The following is a 16,720-nucleotide window of genomic DNA, read 5'->3' as shown; positions in this document are numbered from 1 at the left end:
TCTGGGGTTTTGTTTTGTTTTCTAGGCAGGGGTTCTTTGCCTGTATTGTTTCTCTTCTTTGCTTAGCATGCAGAACAGAGTCTGGCTTTAGTAGGCATTCAGTCCAAATTTGCCAAATGAGTGAATGTCTGTGTCTTGCTACTTTGTCTTACTCGCTACTTAAGGATTAAATGAAGCTTGTCTGGTGTTCCCTTGGGGAATGTCCCTAACTGCTATTCAGTCCAGTTCCCACCAGGACGCCTTTTCAAAGTGAATCTTTTGTCCTCAGGCTTCTTTCTACACTCTAGGACAGGACCTGCACCTACTGGTGACAGAATATCAAGGAACCTCTTTGGAGTGTCAGAGCCCCCAGCTCCGGTCGGGGGTAACCACCCTGAAGTGTGAGCCTCCAGAGTCCGCCCAAGAGACCTCTCAGGAAGTGAGTGGTGAGTGCCAGAGGGTGAAATTAGTAAGGGAACAGGCCACTGACAGGTGCATGGCCTTCTAAGTGAAAGCTTGTTTATCTATGTTCTCAAGTTTTGCTTTTGTCTAACCCTGTATCTAAGCAAGCTTTTAAAAACACCTGAAATTGTAAAATGTTAGAAATCTAAGATCTTTTCAACACCCTTAATAGTTAGGAAAACCGAAACTCAGTATAAATGACTTGCCCAGGGTCAGCAGAGGCAGCGTTGTCATCTGACTTTCTGACCAAGATTCTCTTTACTATATGTCTCTACTCCACATTTCTAATTCCACACCTGGGATTTAAATATTTACTTGGTACTTTTCCATAACTTTCTCTTTTTTCCCATGGTAACGTTTTTTTCAGTGGCCTCCTTCAAGATTTACTCCCTGTCAAAAAAAAAAAAGATTTACTCCCTGTCATTCGCAAGGGCTTTTTATACCCTCGTAGGCCCTCCCAAATATTCTGGAGACTCTGGCCAAGGACCTGTGTGCCTACTAGTCATAACCCAAGCACATTTCTCCAGGGTACCAGAGACCAAATGAATGGAAGATCAATTCCCCAGGCTACCTGCCTTCCCTCCCCTCCTGATGGTATTTTCAAAGGGATAATAAATCAGCCCGCATAACTAGAGGGTAGGGTTTATTTAGGGGAAAGGCGGGGTGGGGTGGAGGTTAGTTTGGGCCATTTTATAGGGTGTTTAAATTCAAACCAGGAAGTTCAGACTTGAAAAAAGCTGGGTACCATTGAAGCCTTTTTTTTTAACGTAAAAAATATGATTTACAGTGACTGTTATTTGTGTGTATATGGTATTTCATTCCCACCAGTCATGGAACACTAGATTTAAAATGAAAACTACCAAGTACTTTAGTTTTGCTAGTCTCTTAATGCTCAGCTGTGATTCTTAGTGTCAGACAGATTGTTAAATTTTAGATATGTTGATGGAGAAGTAGAAAAGACATTGATATCATCTTACTCATGGCAACTTAAGCCCACTTTGTCTTGTTCTGTCTTTGGCAGAGATATAAAGCAACGGGATCAGTGTGGTATGTGTAGTGAGCTATAACATGTTTGAAAACATTCTTCTACCTTCTTCCCAGTCTTAACCCTAAAGCTTTTCCACCTCAGGAGGAATGATAAGGAGCAGTCACAGCGTCTGGTCTGACGTTTGCTCTCAGATTTCCCATTGCTCTTGATCTCTTTGCCCGTCTTCCATTTTCTGTTGCCATCCTGCCCCTCCTTAGCTCAGCCCTTTCTCTGACAGCAGATCAGCTTCACATTGTGCTTTTTAAGCTGTTGGTTTTTTGGCATATATGCATTGTGGGGAGATTAGGTAGTAATAGTGAAATGGGCAAGGCTCTTTTATTTTCCTAGCAAGCTGTATTCTCTCTAGTATGAAGGAACAGCACCAAAAAGATTCCACAGTGATTCACTGTTGAAGCAAAGTAGTGCTATGTTCTGGTTTAGAATTACCCCCTATGCACTTCGTTTAGCAATTCTGGACTCCCTCTATTGTTACCGTTTTGGCAAACAGTGGTACATTACTTTGTATGGGGTCTTAAAGGGCTTCAGAGGGCTTTTATGTTATCTCAGTCTTCATTGCCCCTGTAAAGTGGACTGTATTCTCCCCCTTGTACAGATAGGAATTGGAAAGAATCTCTCTAAGTAACAGTGCAGTGACATGCAGTCATTGTCACTGTTTGGATTATGGTTTCCAATGCAGCAGATTCTCAAAAGTTCTCCTAGTTTGCAGTTAGCATCTCTTCTATGTATGACTGTGTGTCTGACTTTTTTTTACTGAAGTATAGTTTATTTACAGTGTTATTAGATTCAAGTGTACATGTATGACTTTTTTAGGGCCATTTTAGGTTCACAGCAAAATTGAAAGATTTCTCGTCTCTCCCTGCCTTCCACACATAGCCAGCTTCCCCCATTATCAACTCAATTTTTTTTATCCTCATTTTCTCTTTTCATCTTTCTCTTACCTGCTTCCCTGTCGCCCCTTGGCTTTGTCTCTGTTCTCCACTTCTTACCTTTCTTCTTTGTTCTCTGGTTAATGTTTCTTTAATCACCAGCTGCTTCTTTCCTCTCCTTATTTTTATCTGTGGTTTCTGATTTTATGTCTGAAAGTGCATCATTGGAAAGCATCTCATGAGTTCATAAACACCACTTATTCTGTGGGTCGGAGACGCTAAAGCTCTAGAATTTTTGACAACGAAAACAGGCGTGATGGTTCTAGCTTAAGATCTGTATCTTAGTTCTTGGATGTTTAACAAACATAAAATTTAGGGGCTGGGTCCCCCACAAAGGGCTCTTGTAAAAGCTACTGTGTCTCTTCAGGACTCTTGTCTGCTCCGTCCACAAGGCCTCCTCCCCAGAGACCAGACCCTCTCCAGGAAGAGAATCCCAGAGACCAGGCTGCAGCACTGGGGTTGAACTCAGCCAGGCCCCAGGTGAGCAGGGTGCCCAGGCTGTGGGAACCTCAGTAGTAGCCCTCCTTCCCCCACCCTCCCATCCGTGGCCCTTCTCTTGGCTCACACTGGTCACCCCGAGAGCCTTTCAGGTGGCACAGTCCCTCTGCCTTCACCTTGTCACAGAATACCACACACCATGTATGCCTCATCCGGGAGCTCATACACACGTGCTGTTGCCTTATTCCACACCGTATGTGGAAGGCACATCCAAATCTCAGGCTGTAAGAGTAAGGGGCAGAGTGAGGCCCTTGGTTTCCGAAAGTGCCTCCACTCATTTGATGCCCAGTGACATGTTTTCTCCTTTGAGGAACCTCTGGCTTCTCTCCGCAGTCTGAGAACCGACCTCTCCCTCATATTCCTTTATATTCCCAGTGTTCTGCACGTGTCCAATTAATACCTGGCGATGGTAATAGCAGTACTGTGTATCTTCTTCACAGAGTGGACTCTTGTTCATTTTTCCCCTTATTTTTGGTGGTCCAATCATTTTCCTAGTCATTTAGTTTATAAGTATTTAACTCTCCCATTAAGTCCTTTCCTGCTGAGTTCGTTTCCTCCGACAGGTTTGCATGCAGTCCTCTGCTCACTCAATTTTCTTCTGATTTCTAATTGGTTCTTAATCCTATCAGACCCAGGCCTCCTAGTCTTAATACTTTACCTCCCTGAAAACCAGTGTATAGCAAGTGAAATGTGTGCAAGTAAAACTTCCCTTATGTATATTTAAATCAATGTAATTATCCTAAAATGTAATGGAGAAACAAAGTAATTTATTAAGAAAAAAGAAAGAATTCCCTGGTGGTTCAGGGGTTAGGACTTTGCACGCTCACTGCCTCGGACCCAGGTTTGATCCCTCATTGAGGAACTAAGATCCCATAAGCCATGTGGGGCAGCCCCCCCCCCACAAAACAGTATGTATTTTAAAAATGCAAACATTTGAACAAATAACTCCAAGAAATAATTAAATGTTGCACCCATGTGTAATCAAGTTTGAATTAAGTTGGAGTAAGAAGATCAACAGTCTGGGCAATGAAAGGGCAGAGATATGGGTGGTCAGTGGAATGAAAGTAGTGTTGAGTCAAATAATGAAAGACCAGCCAGAGAAAGAGAAAATTAATATTAATTGAAGTAGGGCTAAGACGAAGTTATGGGTTGTATTGTGTCTGGAAAAGATGTATTCAAGTCCTAACCCCAGGTACCTGTGACTGATCTGATTACTTTTTGTGGATGTAATCAAGTTAAGATGAGGTCGTACTGCATTAGGGTGGGCCCTGCATCCAGTGGTCAGTGTCCTTGTACGAAGGCCATGTGATGACAGAGACACACACAGGGAAGGCCATGTAACGACAGAAGCAGAGACCAGAGTGATGCATCCAGGGGACACTGAGGACTGCTGACAACCCTCAGAAGGCAGGAGAGAGGCAAGACGATACTCCTCTAGACCTTCAGAGAGCAGGCCCTGCTGGTTGGTCCTCCTGGTGTGCAGTGTGGTTGTCAGCACCCTTCACAACTAGACCCCTTATCTTGACCACAGTGAAGACTAAGAGGCCATTTTTTGTCCTTGTAGACATCAGTGAAGACTGAGGAAGCAGCACCGGTCCTTGTCTCAGAGGAGTGGCCAGTTCTGAGTCTGGCTCAGGATGAGGTTACAAACGTCAGTCTCATGGGTAAGGACAGGCCTCTGGCTGGTGTCCACCTTTCCCATCATTAACCCTGACTCAGCCACTGTGAACCCACATTTCCTCCACACCCTTCTTTCCCCTTCTTCTGGGCTCCATCTCCACGCCTCTCTCAGCCTGTCATTTTGTATCCCTCACAATCGTAGTACCTCCTATTACTAATCACTCAGCCTACTGATTCCTGCTGTTCTCTTCTCTGATCATCCCTCTGTATTTCCTGATTCCCTCAACATCTCCTCCTTTGCTCCCTTTTTTACCCCTTTGCAAGGGTCCCATATAATTTGTCATTTTCACACATCCCTTAATATCTGGAAATTCCACAAACACCTCTGCCTTATCCCTCCTTCACATCAGAGGAAGTTCTCTTTACTCTGAGAACACTACTGTCTATATGTAATTTTCTTTAAATAGTCTTTGCCCCATTAGGCCTTCTCCCCTGGAAACTGACCTTTCTTACTATCTTCCCACACTCTACCATGTTTTTAGGATTGCTATGACTTTGTTCCTGGGACACCTGTTGATTTTTGGTTTTAATTTGAAACATACTATTCCCTACCCTGGAGATTTTTTCTAGATTCAGGTGGCAATGACATTTGAATTATCAATGTGTTATTTTAGCTGAAGAAGTTGTAACTAAAGATGGATTTTTTAACGCAAAACAAGAAACTTCTGAGGAAATGGAACAAGGTGCTGAGGCCTCAGGAATAGCCAACAGGTGAGTGTCCTTGTAGAATAGCTCTTACAAAAGTAAAAAATTGGAGTGAAACCAGTTGGTAAACGTCTGCTTCCCTGGAATAATACAGAAAAAGTAACACTCACTTCTATGATTGTAGGAGGCCCCACACCAAGACACTGACCTGTTGGTATATCATTATACAAAACCTTCAGTTGGCACACAGTTGCGTCAAGAATCCTATCTTGGTTCCTGGCTTGATCACTGTTCCCCTGGCTCCCTTATGTTTTTGTGGAGCTATAGATACTGAAGCCAGAAAAAGAAGATAGAGAAGGCAGAGGATTGAGATAGGAGAGTGAGGCCTTGCAGGTGAGGCTGCTGTCATGATGGTTAAAGAAATAGCAGATTTGGAAAAGGACTTAAGACAGGAAGTTAGGTAGGATATTTTCAACCTCCATTAGGAGAGTCCGTCTAGTCAAGGCTATGGTTTTTCCCGTGGTCATGTATGGATGTGAGAGTTGGACTGTGAAGAAAGCTGATCGCCGAAGAATCGATGCTTTTGAACTGTGGTGTTGGAGAAGACTCTTGAGAGTCCCTTATACTGCAAGGAAATCCAACCAGTCCATTCTAAAGGAGATCAATCCTGGATGTTCATTGGAAGGACTGATGCTAAAGCTGAAACTGCAATACTTTGGCCACCTCATGCGATGGGTTGACTCACTGGAAAAGACTCTGATGCTGGGAAAGGTTGGGGGCGGGAGGAGAAGGGGACGACGGAGAATGAGATGGCTGGATGGCATCACCGACTCTGTGGACATGAGTTTGAGTGAACTCCGGGAGTTGGTGATGGACAGGGAGGCCTGGCGTGCTGTGATTCATGGGGTCGCGGAGAGTCGGACACGACTGAGTGACTGAACTGAACTGAGCAAGAATCAAAAGGAGTGAAGCTGATGATAATAGACAAATTAAAGGTAACAGTAGGATTTGCACCAGTAGCCTGGTGAAAACAACACCTGAGAGTCACCAGAGCCATTCGCTTACATACCCAGGGTTAATAAGGTAGGACCGAGAGCAGCACCAGCAATAGTGTAGTTTGTGAACTCGCACAGTGGACGAAAGGGGACAACAGAGCATACCCACAGGTGAACAGCCCCAGAGGAGAAAGGGCCTAATAATAGAAAGCTTCCTTAACGTGAGAAAGGAGATAGTCACCCAAATCCAGGGAGCACAAAGAGGAGAGCCCCATACAGGGTGAACCCAAGGAGGAACAAGCTGAGACCACACACTGATCAAACTAACAAAAATTAAATAAAAACATTAAAGCAACAAGGGAAAAGCAACACATCACAAGGGAATCCTCAAGGGAGTGGCAAGATATATTTAAAGTAATGAAAGGGAAAAACCTACAACCAAGAATACACTACCCAGCAAGGCTCTCATTCACATTTGACAGAAATCAAAAGTTTTACAGACAAGTAAAAGCTGTGAGCAGCAACGCCAAATCGACTTTATACAAATGCTAAATGAACCTCTCTAGGTGGGAAACACAAGAACAAAAGAGGAAGGGAAGAAAAAAGACCTTCAGAAACAAACCCCAGACAATTAAGAAAATGGAAATAGGAACATATATATCAGTAATTACCTTAAATGTAAATGGATTAAATGCTCCAACCGAGAAACACAGGTTGACTGAATGGATACAAAAACAACGTCTTGTATATATGCTATCTACAAGAGACCCACCTCACACTTAAAGACACATACAGACTAAAAGTGAGGGGATGGAAAAAGATATCCACACAAACAGAAATCAAAAGAAAAAGTTGAAGTAGCAATACTCATATCAGGCAAAATAGACAGGAGACAAGGAAGGTTACTACATCATGACTGAGGGATCAATACAAGAAGACATAACAATTACATATGCACCCAACATAGCATTTGCCTTATATGTTGAGGTGCTCTGAACAGCCATGGTCCTGGAGAAGGGAATGGCTACCCACTCCAGTATTCTTACCTGGAGAATTCCATGGACAGCGGGTACAGTCCATGGGGTCACAAAGAGTCAAACACAGCTAAGTGACTACACTTGCACTTTAACAGCCATGAAAGGGGACACTGACAGTACCACAATAGTAGTAGGGAACTTTAGCACCCCATTTACACCAGCAGACAGGTCATCCAGACAAAATTAATAAAGGAAACACAAACCTTAAATGAGAGATTAGACCAAATAGACTAAATTGGTATTCATAGGGCATTGCATCCAAAAGCAGCAGAATACATTTTCTACTCAAATGCACACAGAACATTCTCCAAGATAGATAACATCTTGGGTCACAGGTTTACTGAAGCTTAAGAAAACTGAAATCATAAAAGCATCTTTTCTGACCACAATGCTATGAGATTTGAAATAAATTATAGGGAAAAAACATAAGAAACACAAACACATGAGGCTAAACAATGTTATTAAATAGCCAGTGAATCACTGAAGAAATCAAGAAATACCTGGAGACATAGGACAATGAAAACATGTTGATCCAAAACCTATGAGATGCAGCAAAAGCAATTCTAAGAGGGAAGTTTATAGTCTTATCTCAAGAAACAAGAAAAATCTCAAACAACCTAACCTTACACCTAAAGCAACTAGAGAAAGAAGAACAAACAAAACCCAAACGTAGAAGGAAATAAATCATAAAGATCAGAGCAGAAATAGAGACAAAACAATAGCAAAGAACTAAAATCTTGTTCTTTGAAAAGATAAAATGGATAAGCCTTTAGCCAGACTCATCAAGGAAAAAAAGGAGTGGACTCAATAAAATAAGAAATGAAAAAGTTTCAGCTGACACCACAGAAATACAAATAAGAGACTACTATTACTACAAGCAACTGTATGCCAATAAAATGGACAACCTGGAAGAAATGGACAGATTCTTAGGTACAGCCTTCTAAGACTAAACCAGGAAGAAATAGAAAACATGAACAGACCAGTCACAAGTACTGAAACAAAGTTCGATTAAAAAACTCCAAACAGGGCTTCCCTGGTAGCTCATGGGTAAAGAATCCACCTGACAATGTAGGAGACATGAGTTGGATCCCTGGTCCAGGAAGCTCCTACACGCTGTGGAGCAGCTAAGCCTGTGCTCTAGAGCCCGGGAGCCACGACTGCGGAGCCCACACGCCACAACTACTGAAGCCCGTGTGTCCTAGAGCTTGTGCTCAGCAACGAGGGAAGCCACCACGGTGAGAAGCCTGTGCGCCACAATGAAGAGTAACCCCTGCTCATGGCAACTAGAGAAAAGCCTGTGCAGCAATGAAGACCCAGTACAGCCAAAATAAAACATTATTTTTAAAAAAGAGAACACAGCCCCTAAGTGGGAAAAAAAATCCCTACAAACAAATGTCCTGAACCAGATGGTCTCACAGGTGAATTCTGTCAAACATTTAGAAAAGAGTTAACACCTACCCTTCTGAAACTCTTGCAGAAAATTGCAGAGGAACACCCCCAAGCTCATTCTACAAGGCTACGCCATCACTCTGATACCCAAAGCAGACAAAGATATCACACACACAGAGAGAAAAGAAAATTACAGGCCAATATCACATGAACATAGGTGCAAAAATCCTCAATAAAATACTAGCAAACTGAATCCAACAACATATTAAAAGGATCATATACCCTGATCAAGTTGGATTTATCCTAGGGATGCAACATGGATTCTTCAATATACATAAACCAATCAATGTGATACACCACATTAACAAATTGAAAAATAAAAGCCATATGATCATTTCTATAGATGCAGAAAAAAACTTTAGACAAAATTCAACACCAATTTATGATTAAAACTCTAGAAAGTGGTTTTAGAGGGAATCTACCTCAACATAATAAAAGGCCATTATACAGCAAACCTATAGTTAGACAACCCTCAGGAAGGGAGAAAATATTTGCAAACAAAGAAACTGAGAAGGGATTAATCTCCAAAATATGCAAACAGCTCATACAATTCAATATTTAAAAAAGACTCAATGGATAGATAGGGAGTTTGGAATGGACATGTACACACTGCTATATTTAAAACATAACTAAAAAGGACCTACTATATAGCACATGGAACTCAGCTCAATGGTATGTGGCAGCCTGGATAGGAGGGGAGTTTGGGGGAGAATGGATACACATATATGTATGGCTGAGTCCCTTTGCTGTCCACCTGGAACTGTCACAACATTGTTAATTGGCTATTCCCCAATATAAAAGATTTTTAAAAAAACAATTAAAAAATGGGCAGAAGATCTAAATAGATAATCCTCCACAGAAGACACACAGGTGGCCAAAAACACATGAAAAGATGCTCAACATCACTAAGTATTAGAGAAATGCAAACCAAAACTACAGTGAGGCATCAACTCACACTAGTCAGAATGGCCATCATCAAAATATCTACAAACAACAAATACTAGAGAGGATGCGGAGAAAAGGGAACCCTCCTACACTGTTAGTGGGGATGTCAATGGTACAGCCACTATGGAGAACAAATGGAGGTTCCTCAAAAACCTAGAGTTGCCATCAGTACAGTTCAGTTCAGTCGCTCAGTCGTGTCCGACTCTTTGCGACCCCATGAATCACAGCACGCCAGGCCTCCCTGTCCATCACCAACTCCCAGAGTTCACTCAAACTCATGTCCATCTAGTCGGTAATGCCATCCAGCCATCTCATTCTCTGTCGTCCCTGTCTCCTTCCACCCCCAATCCCTCCCAGCATCAGACTCTTTTCCAGTGAGTCAACTCGTCGCATGAGGAGTTGCCATATGACCCTGCAATTCCATTCCCAGGCATATACCTGAGAAAAAACATAATTCAAAAAGATACATGCACCCCAGTGATCACTGCAGCACCATTTACAACAGCCAGGTCATGGAAGCCACCCAAATGTCCATCAACAGAGGAATGTATAAAGGTGTCATACATATATACAATGTTAGCCATGAAAAGGGATGAAATAATGCCATTTGCAGAGACCTAGAGACTGTCATGGAGAAGGCAATGGCAAGCCACTCCAGTACTCTTGCCTAGAAAATCCCATGGATGGAGGAGCCTGGTAGGCTGCAGTCCGTGGGGTCGCTAAGGGTCGGACACGACTTCACTTTCACTTTCACTTTCCACTTTCACACATTGGAGAAGGAAATGGCAACCCACTCCAGTGTTCCTGCCTGGAGAATCCCAGGGACGGGGGAGCCTGGTGGGCTTCCGTCTATGGGGTCACACAGAGTCGGACACGACTGAAGTGACTTAGCAGCAGCAGCAGAGACTGTCATACACAGTGAAGTAAGCCGGAAAGACAAATATTGTATACTATCACTTATATGTGGAATCTAGAAAAATGGATGAACTTATTTGCAAAGCAGAAATAGAGTCACAGATGTAGAAAACAAACTTAGGGTTAGGAATGGGGGAAGTGAGGGGTGGGATGAATTGGGAGGTTGGGATTGACATGTATACACCACTACATAAACTAGCTAATGAGAGCCTACTGCATAGCACAGGGAACTCTAGTCAGTGCTCTGTGGTGACCTAAATGGGAAGGGAATCTTAAAAAACAACAACAGTGGATATGTGTGTAACTGATTCACTTTGCTGTACAGCAGAAACTAACACAATGTTGTAACTCAATCATACTCCAATATCAATTAAAAAAAAAAAGTACCTACACGAGTGCTGGTTGTGGAATGAATGAGTGTGTAGCATAGGTGCTCCTGAAGCCGAGAGAGACCAGACCATGAGCAGAAGGTGGGCTTCTGGTGAGACCACCGACTCCTTGGAGACTTGAGTAAAGAAGAAAAAGGAAACAGCTTGGGATAATTATTGACAAGCAGGGCCGGGGATGAGAATTCTTCTTGACATTTGTTCATCTTAGGGAAACAGGGACCACAATCTCAGTTAAAAGAGAAACGTCTTAAAGCTTGAGAAGTGAAATCTTTCATAAAGCTGGTGAAGTCTAAGCCAAGCTGTACTAAATGAAGAGAAGTAACACTGTGATTTAGCTCAGGACTATAATAAGAGAATACAAATCTGCTCACGTGTCTGTCAGGTACGTTTACATCAGATAACTGAAACCATGACTCACGGTGCCTCTGAGAATCAAGATATCTTACTGTTTGATGTGACAAGAAGTCTGAAGGGGTAGGCTGTTCTAGGTTTGAGGCTCCATCATGATATCAGAGATTGAGTGACCCCCAACATCCTCACTCATTCAGTAAGCATATTATCACTCATATTCAGAATCACATGTAATACAGAGACCCTACCTTCATTAAGTCATGTGAGGGTACAGCAGGTAAGTGAATACTGAACACAATGCAGTATGCCTTCGTGCCCTGTAGCTATGATAGATCTTGCAGCAGAGAACCCAACTGAGATCTGGATACTGGAGAGGGTATCCCAGAAGAGGAAACATTTGAAACAAAACCTGAATGAGTAAACTGGCATTTACCAAATAAAGAGGAGACATATCAGAGAGAAACAGAGAAAGAAAATGCAAATGCCTAGAGAGGCTAGAAGAACTGGGAGAGGAGTCACAGATCATTTTGAAGAACAACTTTCTGCCTGAAAAATTCTGGGTCCTCTTTGGAGTAGGAAAAGAAGTCATGTTTGGAGATACCAAGAACTGAGTACAAAGAAGATTTGAGAAGAGTGATGAAACACCCGTTGTGGGGAACTGGGAAGAAGCGGACAAGAGGACACGAGAAGGATTTCTGGGTGTAATGAGTAATTAGCTGAACTTCAGAGACCATCATTATTAGCTTATCAGTCTACTGCGTTGTGTGAGTTCTCTGGCACTACTCGCTCCGGATGAGGAATAGGGAAGACCAAGGAGGGAGCTGATCTGGTGCTGGATTTTGCTGGTCCAGCACTGCAGACACTGGGGCAGGGTGAGGGATGATCCTGGCAAGAGAGGGACTAAGGCAATCGATCATGAAGTCTAGATGGAAGAGCAAGGGAGGTAAAAGGAGGAGAGAATGGAGGAGTCAGAGTGAGAGGGAAGAACCAGTACTGTGGGACAACTGTATGAGGAGGCTAGAGTGAAAAGAAATTGGGAACAGAGTGAGCCTTTGGAGTTTTCAGCAATGGAAAGTTCAGCGTAGTGAAGTGACAGGATTCAAGGAGGATCCGTGACGTTGAGGATGTCAGGGAACTCAAGATGGATGTGTTGAATGGATCATACAGATATTAGAGACATTCAGGATGATAAATGCTCTAAGCAGATAAATATATGTAATGTAAATTATTTTGGGCTTCCTAGATGGCTCAGTGGGTAAAGAATTTACCTGCAATGCAAGAGATCCAGAAGACTTGGGTTTGATCCCTGGGTCAGGAAGTAGGGCATGGCAACCCACTCCCAGTATTCTTGCCTGGAGAATTCAATGGACAGAGGAGTCAGTGGGCTACAGTCTGTGGGGTCACTGAGAGTCAGACATGACTGAGCATAAATGCTCTAAGCAGATAAATATATGTACTGTAAATTATATTACACCATACTTTTTTCATTGCTTTTTTCTCCCTTATATCTTTTTGGGCCATTTACCAACAGGAAATTAGTAAAAAAAAAAAAAAAAATGCAGATTTCTAGAATTTAAGAAGTTTGTGTGAAATGATAGTTTCCATCTTAATAACTTTAGCATACTTCTTTGAGAAATCCATAAAAGTCAGTTCGAGGGCAATCAGTCTGAGTTTCTCCCCAAAACGGTGTATCCACCACATGAATGCAGAACTAGAAGAGACTAAATCCTTCTTTGTTCAGAAAGTCTGTTAGAGATGAGGGGGGTGCTCAGTAAATAACCACCCATTTCTTTGTCCAAATTCAGAACCAATTGATAGAGACATAGGAGTAAAACAGATAGTTCTAGAAACCTCAGCTTTATGACTGACAGAAGCTAGACCAATAAAGCTGCTCAGAGGCAGAGCTAAATGGATGCATAGTGACTGTAGACCCTTTCTGCTTAGGCCTTCCTGATTCATCTTGGCTGGGGGGCAGGAACATGGAATGTCTGCAACCTGCAGATAGATTCCTTCTCCCAGATTCAACAGTTAAGTCATGAGGAATGAGTTGGAAGAGGGGAAGCCAGAAATGCTCAGTCTGGTCAGAGCCCTCCCCACAGAAATATGAGGAGTGAGAAGTATTCCCCACAGAAGAATCTCTAGGTGTCAGGAGATTTATCCTGTATCAGTGAATAAGACTGAGAATTTTTATAGCCTGTGTTTTTCCTTTCTCAGAGACTGTGTACCCCAGACCCCTGGTGGTACCCCTGTTCCTGCTGAAAGGACACTTGTGCATTTGAACACTCTCAAGGACCGTCATCCAGGTGATTTGTGGGCTCGGATGCACATCTCCTCCCTGGAATATGCTGCAGGAGACATTACCCGAAAAGGAAGGAAGAAAGACAAAGCTCGAGTGAGTGAACTGCTCCAAGGCCTTGCATTTTCTGGTGATTCAGATGTGGAAGAGGATAACGGGCCTGAGACCCAGCCTGCTCCAAAAAGGCGAAAGGGATCAGGTGTCCCAGAGAAGAACTGGACCAAAAGAGATATTAAACCCAACTTTCCATGCTGGTCAGCACTGGATTCTGGACTTTTGAATCTCAAGAGTGAAAAGTTGAACCCAGTAGAGTTCTTTGAGTTATTTTTTGATGATGAAACATTCAGCCTGATTGTCAGTGAAACCAATAATTATGCTTCTCAGAAAAATGTCAACTTGGAAGTCACAGTTCAGGAAGTGAGGTGTGTGTTTGGTGTCCTGCTTCTGAGTGGACTCGTGCAGCGTCCCAGAAGGGGGATGTACTGGGAATCGTCTGATGCTGACCAGAACCTGGTTAGAGATGCAATCAGAAGGGATAGATTTGAATTGATTTTCTCATACCTGCATTTTGCAGATAATAGCCATCTAGATCAGAATGATAAGTTCACAAAATTGAGGCCTCTCATAAAGCAAATGAATAAAAATTTTCTTCTATATGCTCCCCTCGAAGAATACTACTGTTTTGATAAGACAATGTGTGAGTGCTTTGATAGTGACCAATTTCTGAATGGTAAATCTATTAGAATTGGCTATAAAATCTGGTGTGGTGCTACCACAGAGGGTTATCTGGTTTGGTTTGAGCCTCATCAAGAAGAAGCAACTCTGATGGCAGGTAAGGATCCTGATCTTGGTTTTGGTGGAAACCTCGTGATGAATTTTGCTGACGTTCTTTTAGCAAGGGGTCAGTATCCATATCACCTGTGCTTCGATGGCTTTTTCACAAGTGTCACATTGGTGTCAGCCTTGAAGAAGAAAGGGGTGAGGGCAACAGGGACAATTCGTGACAGCAGGACTGAAAAATGCCCCCTTATGAGTGCAGAACATATGAAAAAAATGAAGAAGGGGTACTGTGATTTCCGAGTAGAAGAAAATGATGAGATAATTTTGTGTCGTTGGCATGGTGATGGTATTATCAGTCTGTGTTCCAATGCGGTTGGCATAGAGCCAGTCGATGAGATACACTGTTTTGCCAGTGACAAGGAGATCCCTCAGATAAGTCAACCATCCATAGTGAAACTGTATGATGAATGCAGGGAAGGTGTAGCTAAAATGGAACAGATCACTTCCAAATACAGGGTGAGAATAAGAAGCAAGAAATGGTACTCAGTTTTGGTGAGCTATATGATTGACATAGCCATGAGCAATGCATGGCAGCTACACAGAGCCTGTAACCCAGGTGCCTCTCTAGACCTCGGGGATTTTCGAAAATACGTTGCACATTTCTACTTGGAGCATAACGCGAATATATCAGATTAAGGCAGGTGAAACACAATGAAGACATTAATAAAACACAGAAAAGTCACAACTATACAGCAGATTGTACCCAAGCAAACATGATGTATGTATACAATTAACTATTTCTTTTTAAAATGTAGAGTTTCAAAAACTGTTATAACAAATGATCTGTGAAAATGTTGAAATCCATTTTATGTGTCTAATTTTGATATAAACATATGGAAATCCTTTATTAGTTGCATTGAATTGATTATCCATTTAAAGAATGAAATCCTTCCTTTTTTTTTCCTGGTAGTTTTCTCTGGGGAATGCCATTTATAAATGCAGGCAGAATTTAATATAATCCCTATCAAATCACTCATTAACATTTTTCACAGAACTAGAACAAATAATTAAAAAATGTATCTGGAACCACAAAAGACCCAGAATTGCCAAAGCAGTCCTGAGGAAAAAGAACAAAGCTAGAGGCGTAACCTTCCCAGACTTCTGACAATACTACAAAGCTAGAGTAATCAAAACAATGTAATATTGGCACACAAAAAACAGACATATGGATCAATGGAACAGAATAAAGAGCCCAGAAATAAACCTACATCTATGATCAAACTTTGACAAGAGGCAAGAATATACGAAGTAGAAAACAGTCTTCAAATGGTACTGGGAAAGTTGGACAGGCATGTGTACATCAATAAAGGTAGAACACACCCTCATACCACATACAAAAATAAACTCAAAATGACTTAAAGATAAATATAAGACATGACATCATAAAACTAGAAGAGAGCCTAGATAATTGATTCTCTGACATAAATCGTAGAACTTTTTCCTTAGGTTAGTCCCCCAAGTCAACAGAAATGAAAGCAAAAATAAACAGATGGGGCCTAATCAAACTTAACAAACTTTTGCACAGCAAATAAAAACATAAGCTTTTGCACAGCAAACAATAAACAAAATGAAAAGACAACCCATAGACTAGGAGAAAATATATGCAAATGATGTGACTGACAAGCCACAAATTTGGCTTAATTTCCAAAGTATACAAATAGCTCATACAACTCAGTAACAGAAAAATAACCCAATCGATAAATGGGCCGAAGACCTACATAGACATTTCTTCAAAAAAGACATACAAAAGTCCAAAAGGCACATGTGAAACGATGCTCAACATTGCTAATTATTACAGAGATGCAAGTTAAAGCTACAATGAGGTATCACCTCACACCAGTCAGAATGGCTGTCATCAACAAGTCCACAAATGGGTCTTCCCTGGGGCACAGTGAATGAGAATCCACCTGCCAATACAGGAGACACGGGTTTGATTCCTGGTATGGTCAGTGCATCAGAGCAACTAACCCCTTGCATCACAACTATTGAGCCTGTGCTCTCAAGCCCACAACTACTGAGCCCGAGTGCCACAAATACTGAAGCACCTGCATGCCTAGAGCCTATGGTCTGCAACAAGAGAAGCCACCACAATGAGAAGCCCACACGCTGCTACTAGAGAAAGCCTGTGTGCAGCAACGAAGACCCTGCATGCTGCTGCATAATCAAAAATAAATAATACATTTTAAAGACTACAAATAACAAATGTTGGAGATGATGTGCAGTGAAGGGAACCCTTCTATACTGTTGATGGGAATGTAAATTGGT

The 16,720-nt window shown here is 42.1% G+C and overlaps 1 protein-coding gene across 5 annotated transcripts in view; it reads left to right on the top strand.

The window, feature by feature from the left end:
- PGBD1 (piggyBac transposable element derived 1) overlaps positions 1 to 15,301 on the top strand; it is a 34,331-nt gene extending 19,030 nt beyond the window's left edge. For all 5 annotated transcript variants that reach the window (XM_055407139.2, XM_055407138.2, XM_055407135.2 and 2 more), the window contains 5 exons: positions 269 to 425; positions 2,783 to 2,895; positions 4,478 to 4,577; positions 5,208 to 5,304; positions 13,534 to 15,301. In XM_055407139.2, the coding sequence (XP_055263114.2) occupies positions 269 to 425; positions 2,783 to 2,895; positions 4,478 to 4,577; positions 5,208 to 5,304; positions 13,534 to 15,091 (2,025 nt within the window). In that variant the 3' untranslated portion in view covers positions 15,092 to 15,301. The remainder of the gene's footprint in view (positions 1 to 268; positions 426 to 2,782; positions 2,896 to 4,477; positions 4,578 to 5,207; positions 5,305 to 13,533) is intronic.
- Positions 15,302 to 16,720: the final 1,419 nt, after the last annotated feature.

Source organism: Moschus berezovskii, chromosome 23 (assembly GCF_049115385.1).
Source record: "Moschus berezovskii isolate FMDL1 chromosome 23, NW_MosBer_1.0, whole genome shotgun sequence".
Lineage (NCBI taxonomy): Eukaryota > Metazoa > Chordata > Mammalia > Artiodactyla > Moschidae > Moschus > Moschus berezovskii.
The sequence above is the reverse complement of the archived record's forward strand: the minus strand, read 5'-3'. Positions and strand labels throughout refer to the sequence as shown.